At 39.8% G+C, this 24,853-nt stretch overlaps 1 protein-coding gene across 2 annotated transcripts in view; it reads right to left on the bottom strand.

Annotated features, from left to right (window-relative positions):
* Positions 1–4,539: 4,539 nt before the first annotated feature.
* The window catches only part of LOC114153002 (roundabout homolog 1-like), a 105,049-nt gene continuing 84,735 nt past the window's right edge, over positions 4,540–24,853 (bottom strand). The window contains exons 9-31 of one of the 2 annotated variants that reach the window (XM_028031209.1): positions 23,207–23,215; positions 22,860–22,984; positions 22,579–22,750; positions 19,430–19,635; positions 19,258–19,339; positions 18,997–19,165; positions 18,737–18,903; positions 16,891–17,012; positions 15,849–16,083; positions 14,555–14,676; positions 14,264–14,435; positions 13,859–14,056; positions 13,222–13,248; positions 12,418–12,457; positions 12,076–12,230; positions 11,549–11,908; positions 11,367–11,483; positions 11,147–11,282; positions 9,374–9,918; positions 8,313–8,453; positions 7,999–8,223; positions 6,991–7,142; positions 4,540–6,910 (exon numbers count right to left, since the gene is read on the bottom strand). In XM_028031209.1, coding sequence (XP_027887010.1) covers positions 6,896–6,910; positions 6,991–7,142; positions 7,999–8,223; positions 8,313–8,453; positions 9,374–9,918; positions 11,147–11,282; positions 11,367–11,483; positions 11,549–11,908; positions 12,076–12,230; positions 12,418–12,457; positions 13,222–13,248; positions 13,859–14,056; positions 14,264–14,435; positions 14,555–14,676; positions 15,849–16,083; positions 16,891–17,012; positions 18,737–18,903; positions 18,997–19,165; positions 19,258–19,339; positions 19,430–19,635; positions 22,579–22,750; positions 22,860–22,984; positions 23,207–23,215 — 3,692 coding nt within the window. In that variant the 3' untranslated portion in view covers positions 4,540–6,895. Of the gene's footprint in view, positions 6,911–6,990; positions 7,143–7,986; positions 8,224–8,312; positions 8,454–9,373; positions 9,919–11,146; positions 11,283–11,366; positions 11,484–11,548; positions 11,909–12,075; positions 12,231–12,417; positions 12,458–13,221; positions 13,249–13,858; positions 14,057–14,263; positions 14,436–14,554; positions 14,677–15,848; positions 16,084–16,890; positions 17,013–18,736; positions 18,904–18,996; positions 19,166–19,257; positions 19,340–19,429; positions 19,636–22,578; positions 22,751–22,859; positions 22,985–23,206; positions 23,216–24,853 lie in introns of both variants that reach the window. The other variant, XM_028031210.1, reaches the window with a different exon arrangement.

Genomic DNA, 24,853 nt, shown 5'->3' with positions numbered 1-24,853 from the left:
TCAGTAAAAATCTCCACAGAGAACTTCTGGCCATTAGCTTGACAACTTAAACTTAAGAGCAATTGAGGACAAGTCCAACTCTGAATGGTTCAAAAAGAGAAGGTTTTGGAGTGGCCCAGTTAAAGTCTGAACTTCAATCAAATTGAGATGTAGCAGGACTTCAAAGAGTATGTTTCGCATGAAAGCCCTTCAATACGGATTAATTAAAGCAAGAAGACTGGGTCAGATTTCTTCCACAGTGATATAAAAACTCATTGCCAGTTATTGTAAACAAAAGTGGCACAACCATAGATTTTTTTCCCCCTCCATGAATAAAATAAATTGAGACCTGCATTTTCCATTTATTCAGGTAGTAGTTGTACGATATAAAAATTTGTTTGACATTTTGAAGCATTCATAAGTGCTACAAAAAAGCAAAAACAAAACCCAAAGAGGATTCTATAAAGAGGAAGATACTCTTGGACCTCAGCCTGGTCTAATCTTTGAGCTTGCTGAAAGACCCCACCAGTGTGCCATGTCAAAAACAGGGTAAGATTCGCTGAGCTAAAACATCAGTGATGTCACACATGACAGTGAAGGTCATCTGAATCACAATCTGAAGTTAAACCATTTGCTTCCCTGCGCAATGATGAGATTAGCATGGCTGGGGTGTCTGTCCCCAGCATGAGCAAAATTGTTATTTCTCCTTGTCTGCCATTGCTCCCAGTTATGGCAGCACTAAAAAAAAAACAGCAGTCAATATGATATAGAAGGTGAACCTGCAGTCTGGCTGCTGGCAGCCCTTGAGGCGGGCAGTAGGACAACAGGCGCCACAAAGAGTCCAATAAATGAACCCAAACGGCAGATGCAGATGTCATGAGGTTCTACGATGCTTAGCAGAGAATAGAATATTCTCCCAGTGTTGACTGTTTCTGGAAAAAGGAAACTTTAAATATGTGTGGATACCTTGGTGTTCCACACAAACGCTGCTTTGTTGTTTCTTTAATCCAAATATTGGGTTGTCGGAAGAGAACTTTGGTGGTTTTGACCAAAAGGTCGGGTAAAAAGAAATGGTTTTGTTACAGAAGAGACTACGATCACATTCACTCAATTAGAATATGCCTTCTGATGAGGCCATAAATGCAATTGTATAACATGTAAGCAGGTTTGAAGCATACTTTTCATTAAGTACACATTTATGTTTAAAAAAAGTTTTTTATTAGTCCATTGTATTATTCTAACCTTAAATGTCATTTTTCATTATAAATAACCAAAATAAAGGCTTTAAAATGTTAAATAATCTAAAAATGTGTCACTTAGTGAATCGAGTTACTTAAATAATGCATTTTTAAGCTATATTCTAATTCACTGAATATGACTGCAGATAGAGCTTCATCATTCTTCACAGACCATCATTTTGATCAAAACGACAACTGATGCACCAAGAACCAAAAAATATATTTGGTACAGTGTTGTACAATAGTTGGAATGCTGTAATCCAGACTGGATTATTTGCACATAAATTATTATGAGAGACTTCTGCAACTGCCTGTACTGCTGCTCTTGTCCAAAAAATGCATGTCTCTCTTTCAGGGTGCTTAAATTATTTTCTATGTTAGGGTATTTATTTCTCAGATTTAATAACATTTATTGTGACCTTCCTAAAATAATGGCCTAAGTCATTTTGCCAAAAGTGACTTTAATAAAAAAAAGAAAAAGAAAAGAAAAGAAAGAAAAGCTAAAAAACATCACTACCTCTTTCTTCCCTAAAGATGTTTAGGCAAAAAAAAAAAAAAAAAAACTTTTGTCAAAAAATAACTTAGGCCAATATTTTATGAAGGTTATAATATTCATCTTAAGCTCTGTACATGCCATTTTTATCTGACTGAATGTTCAAATAAATACTCTGGTGCAGGTAAATTGACTAGTAGAATATGTCTGCTAGTCGATTCTTGAAAAATCTTGAAAAATTGATAGACAAGGAAACCTTTTTCTGTTTGTTTAAACCTGACAGATTTAGAGTTTGACAGTGGTTTAAACCAAGTTGGCTGAGTGCTAAATAAGAGAGTGGGATGGCTTTAAGAAAATATATGGGAAAATGTGGAAGAATTATGATATATCTCCTGTAACAGGGTGAAATCTGGAACCGGTTGGTTTGGCCTGATGAGGTGTGCTGTTAGTCTTCAGTGGAGCTTCAGAAATCGGTCTTAAACCTGTAAATAAACGGTTACACGTTCCGACTTCCATATCACTGAGGTATTTTCATGCCTCTCCTGCAACAACACATTAACCAACTGAAAGGACAGCTGCAGGATCTCAAGTGATGTCGGAAACGGCTTACAGCAGCATGTATTCTGGAGGATAATCGTATGGCTGTCCAGCACAGATGGAAAATTGCATGCGGTAGGCCTTTTTATGTAGGTTGCAAATTAAAGTGCCTGAGGTGCAACACAGCAACCCGGGCTTTGTGCAGTTTTCCCCATCCTCATGAGGTCAATTCAGCAGAAAGGTGTTTTCCCTCTCCCTTAAATTCCCTACTAAGACCCACATTTATTTATTTTTTTCCCTTTTAATCGTTAAAGTCAAATAAAGATAAGCAAAGTACAAGCTGTGCTGGGGTTATTAGGAAATGTTTAAAGCGGCAGCCACTATATTATGTTGTGACAGGATATTGGATTTAAAGAGGGGAAACAAATGTTAACTTAATCTATTGCTTGGGAAACACCAGGTGCTGTGCAGCATTTCGATCCGCTGTTTGACGAGGCCACAACAGAGCGAGCTTGGATTGTGATGACTCCGGAGTCGGGAGTCCTCTGGGAAAAACAGCCTGAAATGTCACAGCAGCAACGGCAAAGTGGGGCTGCTTAGGGGTGAGTCTCGTCAATAAATCAAACCACACTCTATTAGAGGAATTTACTGTTATTACATGTGGATGATGCACAGCCAATTGTCTTGAGCGGAAGAAGGGAATCGATAAACAAACTATATTTCTTCTGTTCAACTCGGCGCACGCGTTCTGTGTGAACTTCTGGATGGGAAGCAAATTGAAAACCACCGACTGGAAAGAGATGATCCTCTGGTTGTCAGTTCACCTGGTTTCGTCACGGTAACAACATCGGTCAGGTTTACTGAACCAATCAGATGTTCCCTCGAAACAAGGTGATCCATCAAAAAGTCCATGGCATGCAACGGAGTGAACAAGGCAAATTGTTTTATTACCCTGAAGGGAAAAAAAACATGGCAACTTTTTTTTCTATTTACGTTCTCTGTCTTTTAAGTTTTAATCACTTTTACCCTAAGTGCATCTTTCAGATGTCTTCCTTTATTTTTCAGGGAGATGTTCATTAGCTGAATACAATTACTTACAGCAGAAGTAATTGTGATCACACTTTGTGAAACCTTAAGTGTAAAACTTGTGCTTGAAGGAACTTTACATTGCTGCTGGTAAATTGAGGTTTCCGTTTCACAGCCCCTATACACTTATCATATGCATAAATATAATATCAATTTTGGATTGTAATCTGCATGGGGGCAAAATTACAGACTCGTTACATTGGCTAAACCAGCCTCATCTCCAAATGCCTGTTTGCAAATTGTAAAGAATCCTTCTTTTTTTTTTTTTTTTGTCCATTGTGAGGCTCCTGGCATTATTCATCCTTGACATTTACAACCTTTCTTGACAGAAATTCGCAGGTTTATTTGAATTTGTTGGTTTCCTGGTACGGATCAGACCTTCATGTGTAGTTTACCAGGTTTTCAACGGGGTTGACGTTGGGTAAATTACACAATCTGCTTTAAATATCCCGTTTGCCTACTAGTGTTGAGTTACTTGAGATTATTGCCCTGTGGGGACAGAAAACACAATGTGTCCACCATTTAGTCAATTCAACATCAACACGGAATGAGAGGCTGTCAACAGTAAAGAAGTGAAAGCTTCAAAATAGATGCTTCAAACGTAAAACACTTTAGCCAGAGTTAAATAAAGGTTTGGCATTATCGGAATGGTACTGATGTGGCACTTAAGACATGCAAAAATTTCCAACTTCCTGTCAAATCAACAACTAATTTGAGCTTGGACACAACTGGGTGGTCCAACAATATAACAATACCAAACACTCAACTAATCTGGTTTTGGAATAGATAGTGTAGGTTTATATTAAACTTCCAGAATTAGACTTCAACATGGAGTATGCTGAACAGCCAGGTCTGTGTTGATGAACACAAAAACTCTCTGCTCAAGGTGCAAGTTGCTAAGTAAAATGTGACTGAACATTAGTGTGGGTGTAAGCATATATTTTATCCCATATGTATGTATATATTTGACCATGTGTGAATTGGAGGAAATACACAATATATGCAAACTTATGCATTTTTCTAATAAACAATACTCTAGTTGTTAGCTGCATTATCAAACCACTCTGGAATAGAATTAGTCAAAACTGATTAAAGATTGATTAAATGAATTGATTGATTGAAAACTTATATATTAATGGTCCATTTATAGCAATAATGAGTGTATGTAAACTTCTGACCTCAATGGTAGCTTATGATAAAGGTACATACATAAACATCATAATTTATTTAAAGTTTATTCAACGTTACATACTGTGGGTGTTTAATAAATTACATACAGAGTAGGGCTGGACATTTTTCATTCACTTCAGCTGTTTTCCTTTTCTTTTTTAAAAAACAAGTTGACCACAATTTTAATCATTTTTCCAAGATGCTGATTTGAATAAAGTGGAAAATAGTGTGTAAAAGCGTCGTACCTTATGTTTGACTGTCATAATTCTTTTGGCAGCCTTACCTCAGTTGAGTGTTATTAAGAATTTTAAAGGGACAGTTCAAAAATCTAACATCTGAGATGTGACCACCAAACCATTAAAGGTTTTGGTGCTAATAATCGACAGGCTAAGCCAAAGGTGATAGTTATCTAAAAGACACTTCAAGAGGACATTTTAAAAGTGAAACCGGTGCCTCATTATCCTCCTCCTCTGCTGACATATGGTGGAGCTGCTAAATACCTTGAGTTTGTGGAAAAAAAGGAGAAAAGGGTTTAAATTATCGTAAAGACAAAATAGTGCACACACTGAACAAAGTTAAACTGAAAGACCAAGATTTAACAGTTAAAAAAAACAAAATTATAAAGGAATTTATTGACCAAATAAAGAAAAGAGCTGGTAGTGATTTGTGGGTCTTAGTGAATTACTGGATTGTTGCTTGCTTGTTAAAGTAGTTTTCGATACTTGAATCGAGAGGCAGCATGTGCTAAGCAGGGTGGGAGATGTTTTCATTAGGAAAGAGCTGATCGTGTTTCATCAAGTCAGATACTGACCAGCTGCCAAGAAGCCCATGATCCTAATTTGAAACAATGCTTGATGAGCCACCATAGGCTTCAAAAGCAAACCCTTCACTCGCTCATTTATCACGCCATCTAATTTGGAGTTTCTGGTGAGCAGTAAGCTTTTCCACACAGCTCAGCGAGTGGCAGCTATTTGGCTACATGTTTCAATGTGAAAGCTTAAACTAAATAAGCTCAGAAACTATTAAGTGATGTTACTAGACTGTTTGTAATTTAACTGCTGCCACATTGTCATTCCCATTTTATGTCAAGCTACAGCTACAAACTTTGAAAAATCTGAATTAGGTATTGAAATATTCCAAGCTTTGAGCGTTTCAAAACACAACTGTCCTGCTAAGCTAGCAGCCTGTCCCCACTATAAAACATGGTAGATGGAGCGTCATGCTGTGGGGATGCTTTACTTCATCGGAGACAGGGAACCTTCCCACAGAATTTGAATGAGCTACATTCAAGTCTTCACAGCAAAAAAGGTTGAAAAATGTGAAAACGTTCGAAGGCTGCGAATACTTCTTGAAAGCGGTGTGGGTGCATTTACGACTAAGTCAGAACAACATATTTTTTAAATATTAACGATATTGAGCAAATGCAATGTTTTGCCAACATTCACAGTTTAATTATGACCAGATGTGAGCATGAATATGCTTGTAAGGCATTTCTGCATTATAATTGGTGATTTATTGTCCAGCCCTACTCCTGTATTTGTTGCCAAAAGCTAAGGGGATACAGAATTTAATGAACTCAGCACTGAAATCAAGAAATGGAACCAGTCCATGACTATTCTTTTTTTTTTTTTTTATAATGCCAAATAAAGGGCAAAGCACAAACTTGATTAGAAAAAAAACATCCTTCGCTTCGAATCTGCATGCAATTCTCCCAGTACACACAACAAAGATAGCTCAAATTTGAATGAAAGCAGCCGAAAAGCACACAACTCAATGCACATCACAATTGTTAAATCTTTTTCTCAGTCTGACGTAAAGTGATAAAAATGATTAACAGGACTCCGACAGCTGATTTCCTCCTGGTTAAAGTTCATTCAACACTGAATTCAAATAAAATTAAGTGATTGTGCTTTCATAACCAAAGTAGGACAAAAATAATACAGAGACAAAAATGTACATCACTTAAAAAATAAGACAAAACCATTAACACTGTTATATAAAAATCTGAAGCACTTCTGTGGCAGTAAACAATTTACAAGATGGCTGGTAATGACCGTAGTTTAGTTACAGAGAAAGAACAAGACAACGGACAAACAAATATCCCACAAACCGCGTCGAGCAACAACACTCTGGTGTGCGCTCATCTCCGCCATCCACTGTGCATTCGTTATGTTTTCAAAGGAGCCAGCAGTTCAAGGACCTGAATGCTGGTCATTAAGAAAAAAAAAAAAAAAAAAAACAAGTCCACCATTTAATATGAGAGCATTTTTTTAACACCAAATGTGAAATTCAAAGTAGGAAAGGATGTTGTGCAGTATTTTCAGAGTTTATGTCCACATTTTAAAAGCCATAGTCCAGCTGCAGTATATTCCTCTTGAGCTCCTGATGCTTCTTACCTCTTTAGGAACTATGAAGATAAAAATAGACACGTGTATTTCAGTTTGAGTGGATGTTCAACCCATGGAAAACAGCCTTGTTCATATTTACCTCTTCCACCTGTTCTGTGAGGATGACCTGCTCTCCCTGTTTGGTCCTTGAGCCTCCACATGACTGAAAGTTTGATGGATTACAGCCCGACTCCCTCTGAGGCTGACCTGACGGGAAAGACGGACGACTGTACAAAAGCACGTCCCCAAATTCTGAAGAAGAGGCATAAAGACAAACAAGCAAGTGGGAAATTAAAACAATTGAATGTTTGCATATGACTCCATCCACCATTTCATCAACTTTAAAATGCTGCATAAGGCTTTTTTCTTTCCACTCTTCCATAAAGGCCAGATATATGGACTTCACTGACCTCTTGACCCCTTCATAATACAGTTGGATTTGCACTTAAACAAAAATCACACAAAGATAAACTCTGTTTACTTATTAGGGGACCTCTTAAGACAGTTGGTTGTAATCGATTGTATCTTGGGGTATCAAAGTAAAGGGGGCAGACTGCAATTTTCATGGCAAACTTTTTACATATTTACTGGTACAAACCTGGGGAAATATAAACACTTTTTTTCCCTCTCTTTACCTCACAGTTTTATAATCTTTTGTGTTTTTCTACCACATTCTGAATAATTATTGTACAATACACTGAAAAATGTGAACAACATTGACAGAATATATGTTAAGGTTTCCCCAGAAAATGTTTGCTAAGCCTGGTGGTTGGCTGCGAGGGCAGACATTCATCCAGCAGTCTGTCGAGTTTTTGAGTTAAAAAATGTTTAAAGTTGACAAGAAACTTGAAAATATCACTTGATAATCACATGTTACTGAAAGACTGGAATATTAACAACTGAAAACTAACTATGAAGACTTAAAAAATGCAAAAATTTTAAAAAGTCTTAAAAAAATAAGCAATGCTTAGACTGGTGGGAGCACAAGTAAAGCCTGGTGGCCCACCAGGGTTATAACACACTGGGGGAAACCCTGTATGTGGTGTGAATACATTTAGAGGGTACAGTACTAAAAACATTTGAGTAACGGTGTAACCTCTTCCGGTACCTGAATGCTGTCGGTTGTTGTTGTTGTTTCCTTTAGCCCCCAGTGGAACCTTGTCCATTTCTTGACTCTCTCTCTGCTCAGTTGCTCCGTCTCTGACCCTGTGAGTCCCGGCGCTGCCTCGTCTGGCCCGGCCCTGCCCGGAGCCCATCCGAGGCAGAGTTGCTCCCCTCGCTTTGTGGTCGTCGTGGGACATCTGGTTTGTGAAATTTAGAGGCATGCAAGAGTCTGGGAAAAAGCAGAACAAAACAAGCGATCCTGTTAGCGCCGCCGAAGTTGTACACAGCAGCAAATGTCACAGTTTCTTGTGACTTTACCGTCGCTGAAGATATCTTTGGATTGGTAGTCCTGTTGTCCAGACTGGTTTGGTTTATGGCGTCTGGGCCTTTTGTGTGTTATCGCAGGACTCATGTTGCTGTCCGTTGACATGGGACTGCTTGCTCGCTGGTGCCGCCGACCTGAAGTCATGACAAACTCTGGTTACACACAAAAGATAAAACTCCACACAGTGATTTTGGACATTTTCTTAAAGGGCCAGGGTTGTGTGTTTTCCAGTCACTTTGCCCCAGGTCAGCTGTGGCTCCAATCCACTGACGCCATCATCAGCGTGTGAATGTGCCCTTTGAGATCTCAATTTGATTTACAGGCATTATAAATAAAATCTATTATTGTTATTATAGACAAAATTTGCATCTTAAGGCCTTTGAATTGGCCCTCTGTTTCTTTAAGAACGTCCTGCTCTTCCCAACACTCTGCCTTCAGGAAGTCATCACAAGATTGCTCCTCTATTAATGTTTTAACAATGCTTTTACCAGCGTTTAATTAAGAAGTAGCTCGTATAATGAGCTCAGCAGACATGCAGTTCCACCAGGTGTTTGCTAATTGCTGCTGGCTAGTCTGAAGGAGCTGAGTGTGGGTGTTGCCGAATGTCAAAGCTTGGAAACAGCAGCTCTGAGGAGGTGCTCTGTCCTCGAATGTGGCACTCGGTCCCCCTCCCTCACAAGTTTTGTACAGGTGAATGGTTGCCATGGGAGACTAAAGGATTTCTCAAACATGCAGAAAGAATCAAAGCAAAACTCCAGGTAGGTTTCTGATGATTATATAAGACTTATGCAGCCAGGAACTGGTCTTAGATAGATATTTTCTTTTCATTGTTGAAGTAGAGTTGAAGATCTATTGCTCAAAACTGAAGATTAGAAAAAATGACTGGTTTTGGTATTTGCCTGCTTTTGTTGCCAGACGTCTGCAATCCTACTTTGACATTTACGTTGCCTACTGTCCTAGACTTGGACAGACATAAAGTCATGTTATAAACTAACAAGCAAAGGGAAAAAAATAACAGGAGGTGGATTAAGGACAAATCAAACATCTGTCTCACCTGGCACCTCTGGGTACCTGCACACACGCAGGCCTACAATATCCCTGGAAGAGGCGACAGCCTGGGTGAAATCGCCGTCTGTGAAGAAAGAGCCCTCTGAGGTGCTGACGACACTGGACCTGCCTGACGAGATGTTATCCTCAGACGCTGAGCCCCAGCTGTTGACCATAGACCCTGTGACCGATCTGTCCAGATCCCCGGTGCTGGAGGCCGGCGTCTGCTCCAGACCTTGCAGGAGTAACTTGTGCGGAGAGACATGGTGCTGCTTGTGCTTCAGGTGGTGCTGGGATTGGCTGTAGAGATCTTCTGCCAGCGCGGCCTCCGTCTCCTCGTCGACCTCCTCCTCGTTCTCCTCCGGTCCGTCTGTGTCCAGTATTGAGCAGTAGGTGTGGGCGAGGTCTTTGGCTCCATCCTGCAGGCCGTTGCTAAGGTCTCCTTGCGGTGGAGCGGCGGGTACACCACTGCAGGACGCTTCAGTAGTAGATGAGGCTACTCCTCTGACCGGGGGAGTGGGGCAGCTGTCCAGTCTCTCCTCTGGATCAAAGCTGGTAAGAATGAGAAAGGAAAAGACAAGGTAGAGTCTTAAACCAATGATGTGTAGTGACACTCGGAAACGGTTTCTGAAAAATACACAGTGATTATTGAATTTGAAAATAAGCTTGGCTTTTTTGAATATAATCTGATGTATTACACATTTATAGAAATAGCTTCAAAGGTAGAGTCTACCAAGTATTTCTCATACTAAAGTAGACTTGACAGTTGCCACGGCAACATAGCAAGCAGGTTGCAGTCATTGGCGGTAACCAACTAAACAAGGATGCCTCCTAAAATTTCAACCCATTTTATCATATCATTGCCTAAACCTAAAACTTTTGGAACATCAAAATGACCCATAAAATGTGAGGTGAAAGAAGAAAGATTTCATATAAAATGCTTTGAGTGTTGCATGCACTGTAAAACAGTAAAACATGGCGGTTGCAGCATCATGCAGTGGGAAGAGCCAGTTGAAGAGAAGATAGTATTCTGGGAAATAAAGAAACAAAAACCTTTTGGAGACAGCTGGAGATACAACGCAATGCTGTAGATCAAAGCCTACTAATGTGTCAGAATGGCGTAATTGAAGTCCAGACTTCAATCCAAATGAGCTGGACATGTTTAGTGAAGAATGAGTAAAACTTTCTAAATGTGCAAAGCTTGTAAGGACAGACAAAACATTTACAGCTGTTACTGCGGCAAAAGGTCGTTACATGAAGGACTAACCCAGGCAGGCTGAAAATAAATGAGTTTCAGATTTGTATTTAACATAAAAAGTTTTTCTTCCACCGTTCCACCATCTCTGAGCAACTTTCCACACAACACCTTTCAGATTTTATTTGGTATGATCTTTAATTGTTATTACTACAATTATGAACTATGTTTGTCTATTACATAAATCTGTCTATTACAGATTTATTAAAGAAAAGAAAGCTAAATCTGTCTATTACAGATTTATGTAATAGACAAAACTTATAAGACTTATAAAAACAGAGCATTTAAGATTAGAAAAAACAAAATACCAATACACACACACACACACACACTCAAAAGAAATACAGAAATGTGGTTTTAAATAGCTGCTGTCATTTTCAAAAGATACTTTGAATCCGACAAACAAACCTCAACTGCACATGTTCCAACAACATTTATTGTTGAACATGACACTATAAGTTACTATGAAGCTACTGCAGTGCTGAGCAACGAGTCACGTGCTGCGTCTTTTGTCTTGTTTCGTACCTCGTCTCCATGGGCAGACTGTACTCGTCGCAGTCCCAGGCGTTTGGATGAGTTTCAGACACGGCGTCCCCCCAGCTCACTGCAATGTGTTTGGGAATCTTCTGGGCCCGCATTCCTTTCTTTTGATTTTGACTCCCTGAGAAAGGAACACACTGGAAATAAACGCAGGGTGGCTCTCATCGATATTAATGCGGCGCATTAGGACAGGTGATGCCCTCACCTGAGGTGCTGTTGCTGCCTCTGTCGGAGCTCTGGTGGGAGCCTCCTGTGCTGTGGTCGCGGGTCTGATTGTACGGCATGGTTTTGGGGTGGATCATGCCCTCGTTTCCCTGTAGATCTGGAAACATCTTTTGTGTAAATTTTGAAACTTACAAAGAAAAGAACACTTGATTTGCTACATACCGTTGCAGCTCTGCTCGGCTGTGCTGTGCTGCATCAGCGCTGCCATCTCCTTTGGTATCGGCGGCAGGTTGGGCGGCTGCTTCCAGCAGGGTATATCCGGGGGCTCGGCTGCACAGCCACCGGCGGAGGCCTTGTTTTTAATGTTGGCCTGAATGAGCTGCGTGGTGGCGTACGGTATGGGCTCGTACGTGCCCGACGAGTCTCCTCCTGGGCTCGTGTAGCAAAAGTTGGAGTTGTTGAACGTCTTAATCTCAGTGAGCTTGTTGGAAAGATTCACATCGCTGTATATGGGGGTCTCAGAACCAAGCTGTCCCCCTTGCTTGTTTTCTGGGTGGTTTCCATAGTTGGCAATGCAGTCAGCTGAGGAGGAGAAACAAAGCAGCACATGAACAAAGCAATAACACAAGAAGCTCTAAATCTTCAAGCATTGCTGCAAGGTGTTGGTATTTTATTAGTAATAGAGGCTGTATTTCAGAAGCGTCTATGTGAGCTATGAGGTGTTTTTTCTTTTTCTTTTTTGCTCTAACCTGGTCGGCTGTATGTTGTCATGTTGCTGTCACTGGTGCCGTTGCCATTATTGCAGCAGTTGATGCTGCAGTCCTTATGATTGGCACATGCGTTTGGCCAGTTGTCTGGCAGCCACAGCTGGTTTAGAGGCTCGCCCATGCTGAGAGGGACAGGCCTGCAACAAGGAAGATCACAGTGCTGTCAATCTAAAACCCACTGATATTGTTTATACAAAAGAACGGAGCTAGCAGCTCAGATGACTTTAAGCGTAGGAAGACATCTCCCCCTAGTGTTTCTGCAGGGTAACTGGCATTTCCTCTTTGAGACTTCATGTAACGCAATGGGACAAAAATATCAGTCACCTGCCAGCTCCGCACCCAACGTCTCCTCTTTGATATGCCACTGAGAAGACAAAAGCAAATAAAAAAAGAAGACATTCAACTTTGATAAAATAAAAGAGAATGTACCAACAGTGAAGACAGCCATGAAAGGCAGGTAAGATAGTGGAAAAAAATGTGAAGTCAAGTCTGCACACTTCAATACACGTTTTTTTTTCTTTAATAAATTTTTGTTTATTTTCATTCTATTTACGGATTTCGGTACAGTAATTTAGTCAGAATAACCAATATTATTGTGCTGATAGACCAGGTTATGACTAGACAATCTACTGTGCACATTTATGTTATTCCTTGTGTAAAATGAGCTCCTTATAATTCTGATTACCTCTACTCATTTTATTTAGAAAAAACAAACATAAATCAGAAATCAATTTTCATCAGTTTGAACTTTAAAGCTTTAACTCAGAATTTCGAAAAGATCCTGTTGGTTGCAGGAGCTGTTTTTTATTTTTTTATTTTTCCTTTTAAGCTCGTCTGGCTCAGACTGGTTATTTGGGGATCAGAAATTAAAATTTGTATCACTTTATGGCCACATATGGCACTACCAGGTGACAATAATGCTTGTAGATGTTATCAGTTTACCCAGAAAATACAAAAAAACATATTTATTTCCTAATCCTAAACAGAACTCAGATTAGGCTAAAACTGGCATCAACGGGTCGCCACCCAAAATAGGTATTGGAAGTTCGTCCCAAAATCCCAAGTCAGTGCATCTTTAGAATGAATAGGATCTAAAAAATATTATTCATCAGGCTATAAAGTACATACCTGTAGGTGTAAACGTAAAAGATGGGACTGTGGAGAAAAAAATAAGCAAGGAAAAAATTAGTAATACTATAAAATAATTTTAAAAAATACCTACTCTATTATTAAAGACATAGACTGCTGAGTGCTCTGAACACATCATTTGATGTGTGCTCTTAAATATAAGCCATAAGCCTCTTCTGCCAAAGCTGCTTGTCTTTTCAATTTGAGTTTCCAGGTGAAGGTTAATGAAGGGGGCAGCCTGACAGACAGCAGAAACACTGTGGCAGATTTAAGCTTGGCAGCTTGACAGCTCTTTACCTCTAAACACTGTGGTGCACTGACAAAATGGCGCTCTACAAATATGTGATTAAAGGCCACTGAATGTCTACACAGCCTAGAATGCAAATATGTCAAAGGATGATTAAACCAGAGACCATTTTCCCCTTTGACCTCATTTGCTTATTACCAGGAAGGTTTCCCTTAATATAATTGCAATGATGACTTGTGTGTTGTGTGGTGGCAAAATGTCAGTGTTTGATGGCCACCCTAATTATAATATTATCCAATACAGGCACTCCAAATGGTAATATAATTTAATATCCTGAGTCTCTGCAAATTATTTCGTGAGCTAAAACAGTGAAAGAACACAGGAACACACCCTTCCGGATGCCAGTGTATGTGCTGCTGAGGCCACTCCTCTTCTTGCGATGACGGTACAGCCACACGCTGAAAATCATGAGGATGAGCCAGCAGGTGGCGCCAATGCCTGCGATAAAAGCCGGCTGCTTCACCACCTCTGAGATCTGGGACAAGGTGCCTCCTTTGTCACTGATGTCCATCATCTGGCCGGCAGAATCTGACCGATAAAAAGCAGGAGGACAGGCTTGAACATGAGTACATACAAAGCTGTGTACATCAAAATAAAAATACAAACGTGAAAGCTATCCAGAAGTTATTGGCAACTAAGTGGATTTTATATTTTTTAAAAATTAATGAAAGGAACAGAAACTTCAAACTAAATGCCACCTAGCAGTCTGCTGTCCTGTTCAGAGGAACCAATTACCTAATTGAAAGAACGCTACATCACTCTTGACTCCGGGCCCAGCACCGTTGCTTGCTGCAACTTCTACACTGTAGCGAATTCCTGGAGCCAGACTAGGAATGAGCACAGAGAAGGTTGACCCATCCACCGACTGATTCACATGGTAGCGGCTCTCGTTACCCAGGCACCAGATCTGTGGAAAACACAGCAAGAAGATGACAATGTTTGCCAGAGGGACACATTCAACAAACACAGTGAGACAAAATAATAATAATAAAAACAGAACAGATTTGAGCTGTGGTATTTTTAGACCTTGTATTCCTGAATGATTCCGTCCTCTCCCGCCTCTGGAGGTGGCTTCCAAGAAACAAGGACAGCAGTCCCATTGGCATCGCTCTTTGTGACTGTAACACCTTGGGGAGCTCTTCTCGGGGCTAAAACAGGAATACACACACTTGGCAACAGGCACATGAAGGAAGACTTAACTGATATGGTTTTGCACTGAATAAAGCAATACGTCATTTCTCTATTGAAACAGAATCTTTTAATAACACAAATATTTACTGAGCCTCGCAATAGTGTTCATACACATTGGACTTAATCACAATTTGTCACATTACAACTAGAAACTGTAAGAGTATTTGTTACAATCATTGTACAAATAATCTGAATGTGTACACAACTTCTGATAAATAAACTTCAAGGTAACCATAATCATAACCATAACTTAGTAAGTAAATATAACTCACCAATATGTGATTTAATTGTGAACAAATGGCAAAACTGAGAGTAATTAACAAACTGGAGATCTAGCAGTAGATAAGGATAAAGAAGGCTTAGCCTGTGCTACCAGCTTAGCCTGGTAGCACAGGCTAAGATGATAGCTTATGGTGCCATCTTAGCAGCACAGCCTAAAGTTATATCTGTCTTCTGAAAAATTGAATGAGTGTGGCACTACTGTAAACCTACCAAAACACCTCAACTTAAAGGATTTATCAAAGAAACAGTCTCATGGCCAATGGTAGGTCTGGAGGAGCTTAGGTAAGAACATCTGTTGACTTTCACACTTTTCGTTCCTCCCAATATCAGGTCTTTATGGAAAAGTGGCAAGAAGACAGTCATTGTTGAAATAATATCAGACAAAATCCTGTCTGCAGTTTCTCATGAGTCATGTAGGAGGGACAGTAGGCTGGAGACATACAGGCAGAGATACTATGGAATAGTTTGGTTGGAAAATGTCTGTCTACAGACGCTCTCCTTCCACTTCCACTGAGTACTGCAAGACGAATGGGCAAAAAATATCAGTCTTTAGACATCCAAGTATGTTAGCAACACACTTACAATCAATGGAAGTGGCTTTAATTGCAGCAAAATGTACTTCTATAAAATACTTTCTTTTAACTCACTTTTGAGATTTTTGTTTTACTTCCACTTCGCCATTTTATGTAACCCTGTGTTCGTCTATCTCATAAAATCTGAAGAATGTTGAAGTTTTTTAGCTGCAATGTGTGAGAAAATTCAAGACCTATGAGTACTTTACAAGGCTCTGTAGCTCCAGCTGGACTTTCTCAAGTATATTTAAAGAAACTGTTCTAAAAAAAATTACCTTCTTCCAATGTCCTGACAACCTTCACCTCACTGTCAGCTCCTTGGAACTCATCAAAGAAAGGTCGCACTTTGAACTCATAGATGCATCCCTTCTTTAGCTGACTGATCACCACCCCGTCCTCCGGCAGGGCACGCACCTCCAGAACAGCCCACTGCGATTCTGGCTGCCCATGCTCCGCGGATACCCTGTAAAGCACCTTGTAGCCCTGGATGTAAGGGGACTGCTGTTCCACCTGGAACCATTCAATTCAAATAACGTTATTTATCCCCGAGAGGCAATTTTAAGGCACACGAATAGTATGAACAAACTCAAGAGTGATAGCTCAAACAATGAAATTCACACATCTTTTTAAATATATAAATTAATAAGTACATCGTATAATAATAATGTGATCACACAGCCCTTTAAATGTAAACCAGTACAAGTCTTGGTTTGCGTTAAACATCCTGTAGGAAGAATGTATTAAAGCTTACTAACCCTACTTCTCCTATTAACTTCCACATATGAAATGTATATTCTCTGTGCAAACCACAATCTGAGGTCATTAATAGTTTCCACTCAGCATGGTTTGAGAAAAACAAGCAAAAAGACAACTAAGCACTTTCCATTTAAACCACATGATTTTTGGCAAAGGGTGCCTGAAAGAATTTCTGAGCGGACACCCACACAGAAAAATGCTGCTGGCATAGTTGTATCTGTATGAAGCTAAACTCAATGTGTAACAAAGATCAATTCATTTGTTGCTGCACTAAACCAACTCTTTACCATTTTAGCAGCACAGAATGTCTAATAGAGTATATTTATAACTTCTTCCAACACAATGGACAATGCTGCTGACACTAACCACTACTTAGTCTCATATCTGTTGAAAGTGTAGTCGCTAATCTTTCACTAACTCTTATTTTCCAAGGCTGGCTATTAACCCAAAACAACAGATGTGTGTTTGTGTGTCGCCATGTTTGACTTTTTATCTCATTTATCTTAACTCTGGGAGCTGTGAGGGCATCTATCTGCAGAACAGCCAACATGATGAACTCACCATCCAGTGCACCCGGACAGCTGAAGATGACAGGACTGTTGGTGTGTGTAGGTGGATCACAACATCTCCCAGTTCTCTCTGGATGTGACGGTGGTCCACCCCCTGCATGGTGGAGGAGCTGTCTGCGTGTAGAACAAGGGAAAAACGTTAAATACTTAACATTTTCTCACGTTATACAGTAGAAGTGTGGGATTTTATGGTAAAGACCAATATAAAAAAAAATATGGCATGGCAGTAAATTGGAAGAAAAACTTTAGATGGGTTTTCAGAACTTTTCACAAATAAAAATCTGAAAAGTATGATGTGTTCTGGGTTATATTGCTGCTGTCTTTGAAGGGAAGTTCAAGATCAGTCAGGCTCGATGGAAAGCGTCTGTTCACAGCACTTTTCCTACGGTGGCCCTGAAGTGCAAACCTTGCCCACAAAATCATTAAACACAAGTACAAATTTAAAAACACAACATATTCAAAATCACACCAACATCTAAAAGCACTACTGAATTATCATTTTGATACAAAATTAATTAATAGAATTTAATAGATGTGAGTTAATGCTGCTGCACACTTGTGTACAGTAGGTGGCACTATGCACCTTGAATTTGTTTGCGATCCGCCATAATAGAAAAGAAGAAGAAGTAGTCACTGCTGTCCAATGATATTTTGAGTTGGGACATACTAAGAAGCTCAGCTTTGTTCTTTTTCACAGTTTGGGGGATTGGTCATATTGCTGTGAATGTCTGCCTGTCTATCTAAACAAAGACAGAGCAAACAACAAAATAATTTCCGGTTCGGAAATGAAAAGTGGTGTCGTGTTAGCTTTCCCACTGAGACTTACCTTTTTTGATTTGTTAAAGCCATTGTGTTTTCTTAATTTTAATTTTACTTAGCTACTGTTGTGTTTTCCTATTTTGTAGTTGTGTTCTTTTAATTTGTAATTGAGCTTAATTAATGTTGTGCTTTTAAATTTGTGGTTATGTTTAGTGATTTGTTCATCTGGTTTAAGCACTGGGCTGCACAGTGGCGCAGTTGGTAGCACTGTTGCCTTGCAGCAAGAAGGTCCTGGGTTCGATTCCCGGCCGGGGTCTTTCTGCATGGAGTTTGCATGTTCTCCCTGTGCATGCGTGGGTTCTCTCCGGGTACTCCGGCTTCCTCCCACAGTCCAAAAACATGACTGTTAGGTTAATTGGTCTATCTAAATTCTCCCTAGGTGTGTGTTTGTGTGTGAATGGTTGTTTGTCCTGTATGTCTTTGTGTTGCCCTGCGACAGACTGGCGACCTGTCCAGGGTGTACCCCGCCTCCCGCCTGGAACGTAGCTGGAGATAGGCACCAGCAACCCTCCCGACCCCATTAGGGACAAGGGTGAACAGAAAATGGATGGATGGATGGTTTAAGCACTGCCACAGAGTCCTAATTGGACTTAGGTCTGGACTTTGACTAGAACATTCTAACACCTAAATATGTCTTGAGAGGCGGAGTACAACCGGTCGCCAGTATATCAGAGGGCTTTAAACCACTGCAAATTTTACAAGTTAAATATGCAGTTGGTTGCACCAGATTTTCTTTAGGGTTATCAGAACAAAGGGGTTTGAAATCAGAACAAAATTTTTATATTTTTATTTGTAAAAAGCTTTGAAAATGATGTATGATTTTACTGCCCCTTCACAACTTTGCGCTACTCTGTGTTGATGTCAAAAAATCAAACACATCAAACTTTGCTGTTATAAAAATAAAAAGTTTAAAGAATTTGAATGCCCACTAATATCAAGTGAGTATCTGAAATGAAACGTTTCTGTGAAGTTTAAGGTGCTTCCTAGAAGTGAAGTGAAAATTGAGACCTTACACTTACCTTGAGTTCTGACTGAGTCAGAGATTAGACTGGGATCACTAAGGCCATAAATATTACTGGCTCTGACCATGAAGACATAAACAGCTCCAGGTTTCAGATTAGTCAGAACATAGGACTCAGTCTTCACATGCTCTGCTAAGGTCACCCATCTGTTTCCTAACGTATAACTGCAGAAAAACAAGGAGAAATCAAATCAGATACCTACAACTTAAGACAACAAAATATGATGTGAATTCAAAAGGAGCACATATATATCTAACCTGAATGCTTCAATTACGTAGGATGTAGGTGTTACGCCAGGAATAGGGCTGGATTTCCATGACAGTGTGACAGACGTCCGGCTAACATCAGAAACTTCAGGTTTAGACGGAGCACCAGGAATCATGTTGGAATCTTTTGGATGACCGGACTGGACAACAATGCCAAACTCTGCCACAGAAAGCGCAACAAATTTACTAAAATAGGAACTTTACAGTAATCCTCAGGAGGAAGAATAGAATCCCTGTGTACGAATAGAACACCTTCCACTTGCAGATATGCGGTCCAGGAAGCCTCTCCACTTGGACTAGAAGCAACACACGTGTAGAATCCTGCATCACCCAGCTGACGAGAAAAGATTCAGGTGCACAGGTTAACCGGTTGACTTGGCCAAAAGCCTGGTCTTCACAATTGCTGTTGTGCTTTAGGAGTTACCTTTGCATAGTGGATCTTCAGTGACCCTGTTTCTGTTAGGGACATCCGAGAATCCACTGGAGAGACCACTGTGCCGTCCTTCTTCCAGTGGACAGTGGGAGGCGGAGCGCCAACAGTTTGGCAACCCAGTACTGCCGTGCTGTCAACGGGAACCGTCTGATTGACGGGACCCTGCCGGATGACGGGAGGGGGGTGCTCTGATCCAGCTGTGAGAAAACGAAAAAATGGGAAAGGTGAAAAAAATGACTCAATGAGAATACCTCTCACATTGTACATTAAACACAGCAAAAAAGCATCTGACTAGAACAATGTATCTTATTCTCTTTAGAAACATAAATGGATAAGGACTTAAGCAGACTGTTATTTTTGCCTCACAAAAACAAACAAACAGACTGCTGAGTTGTTTATTTCAACTCATGTGCTAGGTCTTTGGCTTTGAGACAGCAATACCATCATTTGTAACCAAACACTGAATCAAAAATTGTGTATTTGAATTTGTTGGGTTAGAGAGACTAGAAGAGCTTCACCAAACCTCTTCTACAGAATAACAAAAGTATGGAAAATGATGCTGAATATTTAAATGTCAATGCTATAGTTCAAGGGAACGAGTCTGTTCACAGAAAGAATACAATTCTCACTACCGTTGTTCAACATTCACACTTTAATCAAATAGGGAAAGAGAAAAGGGAAAACACAGAGACTGCTAACTGCTAGTCTATAACAAGAGTTTGATTTGTTTAAATATTTGAAAAAGAAGAATAGAAGGTCATGGTTAAGATATTGAACATCAACTGTGCCACATTAAAATTTTATCTTCTGCTCTTTTTCTCCTACATTCCCGTCTCCCTCTGTTCACTTTCAAAACAAAAGACCTAAAGAGGTAAAAAACTAAAGTGCAGGTCATTAGAAATTGAGCTGATGCTCAAAAAAAGGTCAAAGTTATAAACAGAGAAAGCTATAAAAGTAAGAAAGATGAGACGAGGAAAAATAAAATGAAGTGGAGAGGAGGCAGAAAGAGATAAGATGTGAAAGATATTGGGAGGAAAATTGGTAAAGCAGGAGAACAATAGGCTTAGGTGGATGTGCAGGGTTTCGAGGAGAAAGAAATCAACTTTTCCCCTCCAGCGGAGGGCAACTAATCATTCATTGGGTAGAAGGTACTGCTGGAGCCGGATCCAATCATGACAGCAAAGCCCAACTAATAACAATTCCACCTAGATAACAGAGCTCCCTCTCTCACACACATTTAAAAAGAAAAAAATGTGGGTGGGGGTGAAGGTTTAAGACAGCTAAATAAATAAAAAAATAAAAAAACACTCCTGTTCCTCCTCCCGCCCCCACCACCAAAAAAAAGTGATGGAAAGATGCTTTGAAAAGCGCCCCAGGTAATGTGAGCCAGTTATTACCATACAAATGCACCTCTCCAGTTGGAGATGAAAGGAATGTGTTCGGATGGAGGGAATTTAGGCGAGAGAAGTACAAGTCAGGGAGCAGATCTATGACAAAAAAAAAAAAAAAAGAAAGTCGGCCATCATCCCTCTGTAAAAACGCCGCACACCTGCCGCGAGTAAAAACGGCTGTGACTGCGAACCCTGCACTTAATAACTCCACAAGTAGATCCATTTACTGTCTGTTGAAACCTGAAGCAATTATCTCCCATAAATATAATGCATGTACATTTCACCAAGTTACATGTATTGGTGTGCTCACGCAGGTGTGTAATTAGGGGTGTGAGCCTCCAAGCACAGATAAATTGGTTTTTCGAAAGCAATTAACACAGATATTTCATCGTGTCGGATTTGGATTAGAGTCCCCTCCAAGCTCTTTACAGACTACCTATAAATGTCATCATATGTCAAAATCATCAGACTTCATTCACAAACGTCTATGCTACTGTAGAACAAAGAAAAACAAAGTCAGTAATGTTCAAAGGGATCTTACAATAGTTTGGAAGAAAGTACTCTGACCCTTACTTCTAGGGTTTCAGCTATCAGGACTTCATGTAAATAATTTGGTCTTGAGTCTCTTGAGTTTAATTCAAACTTGAAGTGTAGAATAATACACAGAAGATTCTACAAACCCGTTGTTTATTAAACGTTGTTTGCTCTTGCATACAGATCCATTTTAACTGCATACAGTGATCTGGACTTCGTCTGGGACATTGCATTACCTTAAGATTTTTTATTTTATTTTTTCCCCCAACCATTCTGGTAGATTTGCTGCTGTTTAGTTTTCACCAAAACAAGCTGCACATAGGACATCTGATTCAGCTTTATTTGACCAAAGGACATTATTCCAGAAGTCTTGGAATCATGTTTGCTTTTTAAATAATAAGATTTTTGTATACTTGAGGTAAGGCAAGGCATGTTTATCTACGTATCGCTCCAGGAGGAAGGCTTTCCAAACTGCTTTACTGGCCATTGAAAGAAAGACTAACTAACTAACTAACTAACTAACTAACTAACTAACTAACTAACTAACTAACTAACTAACTAACTAACTAACTAACTAACTAAGACATTCAAACATTTGCTTAAGGCAGAACCATATACTTATAAACATTGCATGAACACAGATGTTAAAATACATGTGTGATAGGCAAATTTGTATCCGAATTCAGATTGAAGTTCAGTTTTCAGTTTTTAACTGATCCTATCACATCAAACAAGCAAACAGTTTATTGGTCAAGTTCTTTAAACAAAACTTACTCTAACCTAAAATGTTATGAGTCTTGATTTAAAGAATTCAAAGGTTTCTGCACAGTTCAAGTTGGCAGGGCGTTCGCTCCAGAGCTCAGGAGCATAAAAAAAAAGAAGGAAAAGTACATTGATAAGTTCTAGTCCAGGAAACACGGAGTAACCAGGTCTCTGAAGACCTGAGGGGTCTGCATGCTTTGTAGTTGACAAGTAATGCAGAAATCTATATTCTCCATAGTGCTCTGAGGTTCAATTTAAATAGTGCTAGAACTTTATAATTTTGATGAAGCTCTGATAAGTAAAACCTAAAGTTTAAAACACACACTTTCTTTTCCAAAATCGTGTCAAATCAATGTTTTGCCGAAGTCATTAGGGAAAAAAAGGAGCTGCGAATCAAGAATCAGCAGACCGAAGCAAAAGTCGTCTCATTTGGCCTCTTTCTCCGTTACTCACCATCTGTAACTTCTAGCAGAGCTTTAGTAATGACACTGCCAGCTATGTTGAGAGCCTGGCAGATGTAGAAGCCCGCGTCAGAGCGCTGAACATCCGTAATGGTTAAGCTGCCCATTTGGGAGACAGACAGACGGCTGAAGGGCTGTGGCGGCTGGTAGGAGAACAGAAGACTCTGGAGAAGAGAGGCAAATCACAGTTAGAAGCCCCCTCGTTATCTTTATTTACACCGAGCAGTGATTTAGTGGGATGGCAGAACAAGAGGGGGGTTGGGTCAGTCTCACCTCGCTGCCCTCCCTCTGCCAGAAAATGGCTGGCTGTGGGTTGCCCGTGGCTTCGCACTGGAAGGTGACCATCCTGCCTACTGACACCACCTGGTTCCTGGGGCGAACGGCGAAGGTGGGGGGCACTGCAGAAGAGTGGAAGCTCTAATTAATTGGCAGCCTAACACATTTTGATCATTCAGTGTTTTTAGAACATCCGTAAGTGCATATAAAATGCTCTCGTTTTTTTTTTTTTACCCACACATATTATGCATTACATACTGTAGTGGTGGATGGAATAACAGTGACACAGGTTCATGATTTCCTGTTGCTGTCTGATGGTGGATGAGGGATGGAAGACAACTTACCCGTGTTGACTGGAAGAGAAGGAAGAAACAAAGAACAGTGGAATGAGTGATGCAGAACTTAACCATACAGCAACATCTTCTGACTGGATGACAACAAAATAATCCCCCTACCCCAAGCTTATTATTTTCCTTGAGTTATTTTAAGCATCTTCACATTCTTTTCACACCTGCCTTTGATTCTCATCCGTAGCATCTCTCACTTTTCCTTGACTATATCATGGTTTAAACTATTTCCTATGAATCTCCCATCATGTGCAGTCTCTTGTAAGAGTATGTACTGTAGGCTCTTGTGGTCGTAACGTGACAAAATGTGAGAATGTCTTTGTATCTAATGTATCTGAGGTTTTGTATGATAGACAAACCTAAGGTAGTGTGAAGTGGAAGGAAAATGTATAGCTTTAATAAAATTTTAGCTCTGGTCAGTGAGATTTGATGGAAAGCGTCATATTATAGACATCCCAGTAGGGATAATGTAGTAGAGAAATTTATCAAATGGTATCAGTCCCCAAATTTTCAGTTTTTGATTTGTAAAAAAAAAAAAAAAAGCAAAACGTAAAAATAAAAGAGAGCACATTACCAATTGTGGTTGTACTGTGAGAAAATGTGAAAACGTTCAAGGGGTACAAATCATGTCTCAAGGCACAGTGTATGATTTTCTTTTCTTCTCTCCCTCAAGGTTAGGCCCTGCTATTTGCCAAGCCACAGTGGAAAATAGGAAATTGTTGTTAATCTTGCTTGTTTAAATGAAGGCTAATTAATTGTTTTATTCTCAATTCATTCAATCTGCTTTGAAGTTGAATGTGTATGACTGTGTAAACATGTGAAAGGCCAGACTGAATGCACTTTAATCTAAGGCTGTCAGGTTTTGTTCTGTGGATTAGAGTGGAGTTGAAGATGGCATCCTGCCTTAGAAAGTTGCACTGAGTTTTTAAACACATTACTGCCTTATACACGTACTGAAGCTTACATATACATTGCAGGATGTTTCTTTTATCACTCTTGCTTGAATGAAAACATTAAAAAATGGTGATCTCATTCATTATTTTCCTTTGAAGATAAGACAAAAGCGGTAGTACATCCTTCATAAAAAGAAAAACATTGCACTCACCAGCTAACCTGTTCAATTACTTATTAACACAGCAAATCTGCCAGTCACATGGTAGCAAGCAAGTGCCTTTAGGCGTCCAGAATGGTGAATATGACTCGCTGAAGTTCAAAGTCAGCATCCAAATGGGAAGAAAGGGGATTTAAGTTACTTTGAACGTGGCACGGTTGCTATTGCCAGGCAGCGTGCTCAGAGTAAACTGCTGATCCACTGCAACTTTCACATGCAACTGTCACTCGGGTTTACAGTTTTTCAAAAAACTGAAAATACAACAAGTTACAAAGGTACGTTGTTTGGACAAAAATATGTTGTCGTCAAAGGTCAGTGGAGAACGTGGAGATGATGCAGAGGCAACTCAAACAAACACTAAATACAAACCAAAATGAGCAGAAAACACTGTTTAAAGGCACACAACACTATTAACCTTAAAGCAGATGGGCTACAGCAGCAGAAGACCACATGAAGGTTGATGGCTGCTGAGCTCTTCTATTTAAACAAAGTATAAAATATGAGAACAATGATTGAAGTCATGGGATTAGTAA

This window comes from Xiphophorus couchianus, chromosome 11 (genome assembly GCF_001444195.1).
Source record: "Xiphophorus couchianus chromosome 11, X_couchianus-1.0, whole genome shotgun sequence".
Taxonomy (NCBI): Eukaryota; Metazoa; Chordata; class Actinopteri; order Cyprinodontiformes; family Poeciliidae; genus Xiphophorus; species Xiphophorus couchianus.
Note: the sequence above shows the minus strand (reverse complement) of the source record. Positions and strands in the feature narration are given on the sequence as shown.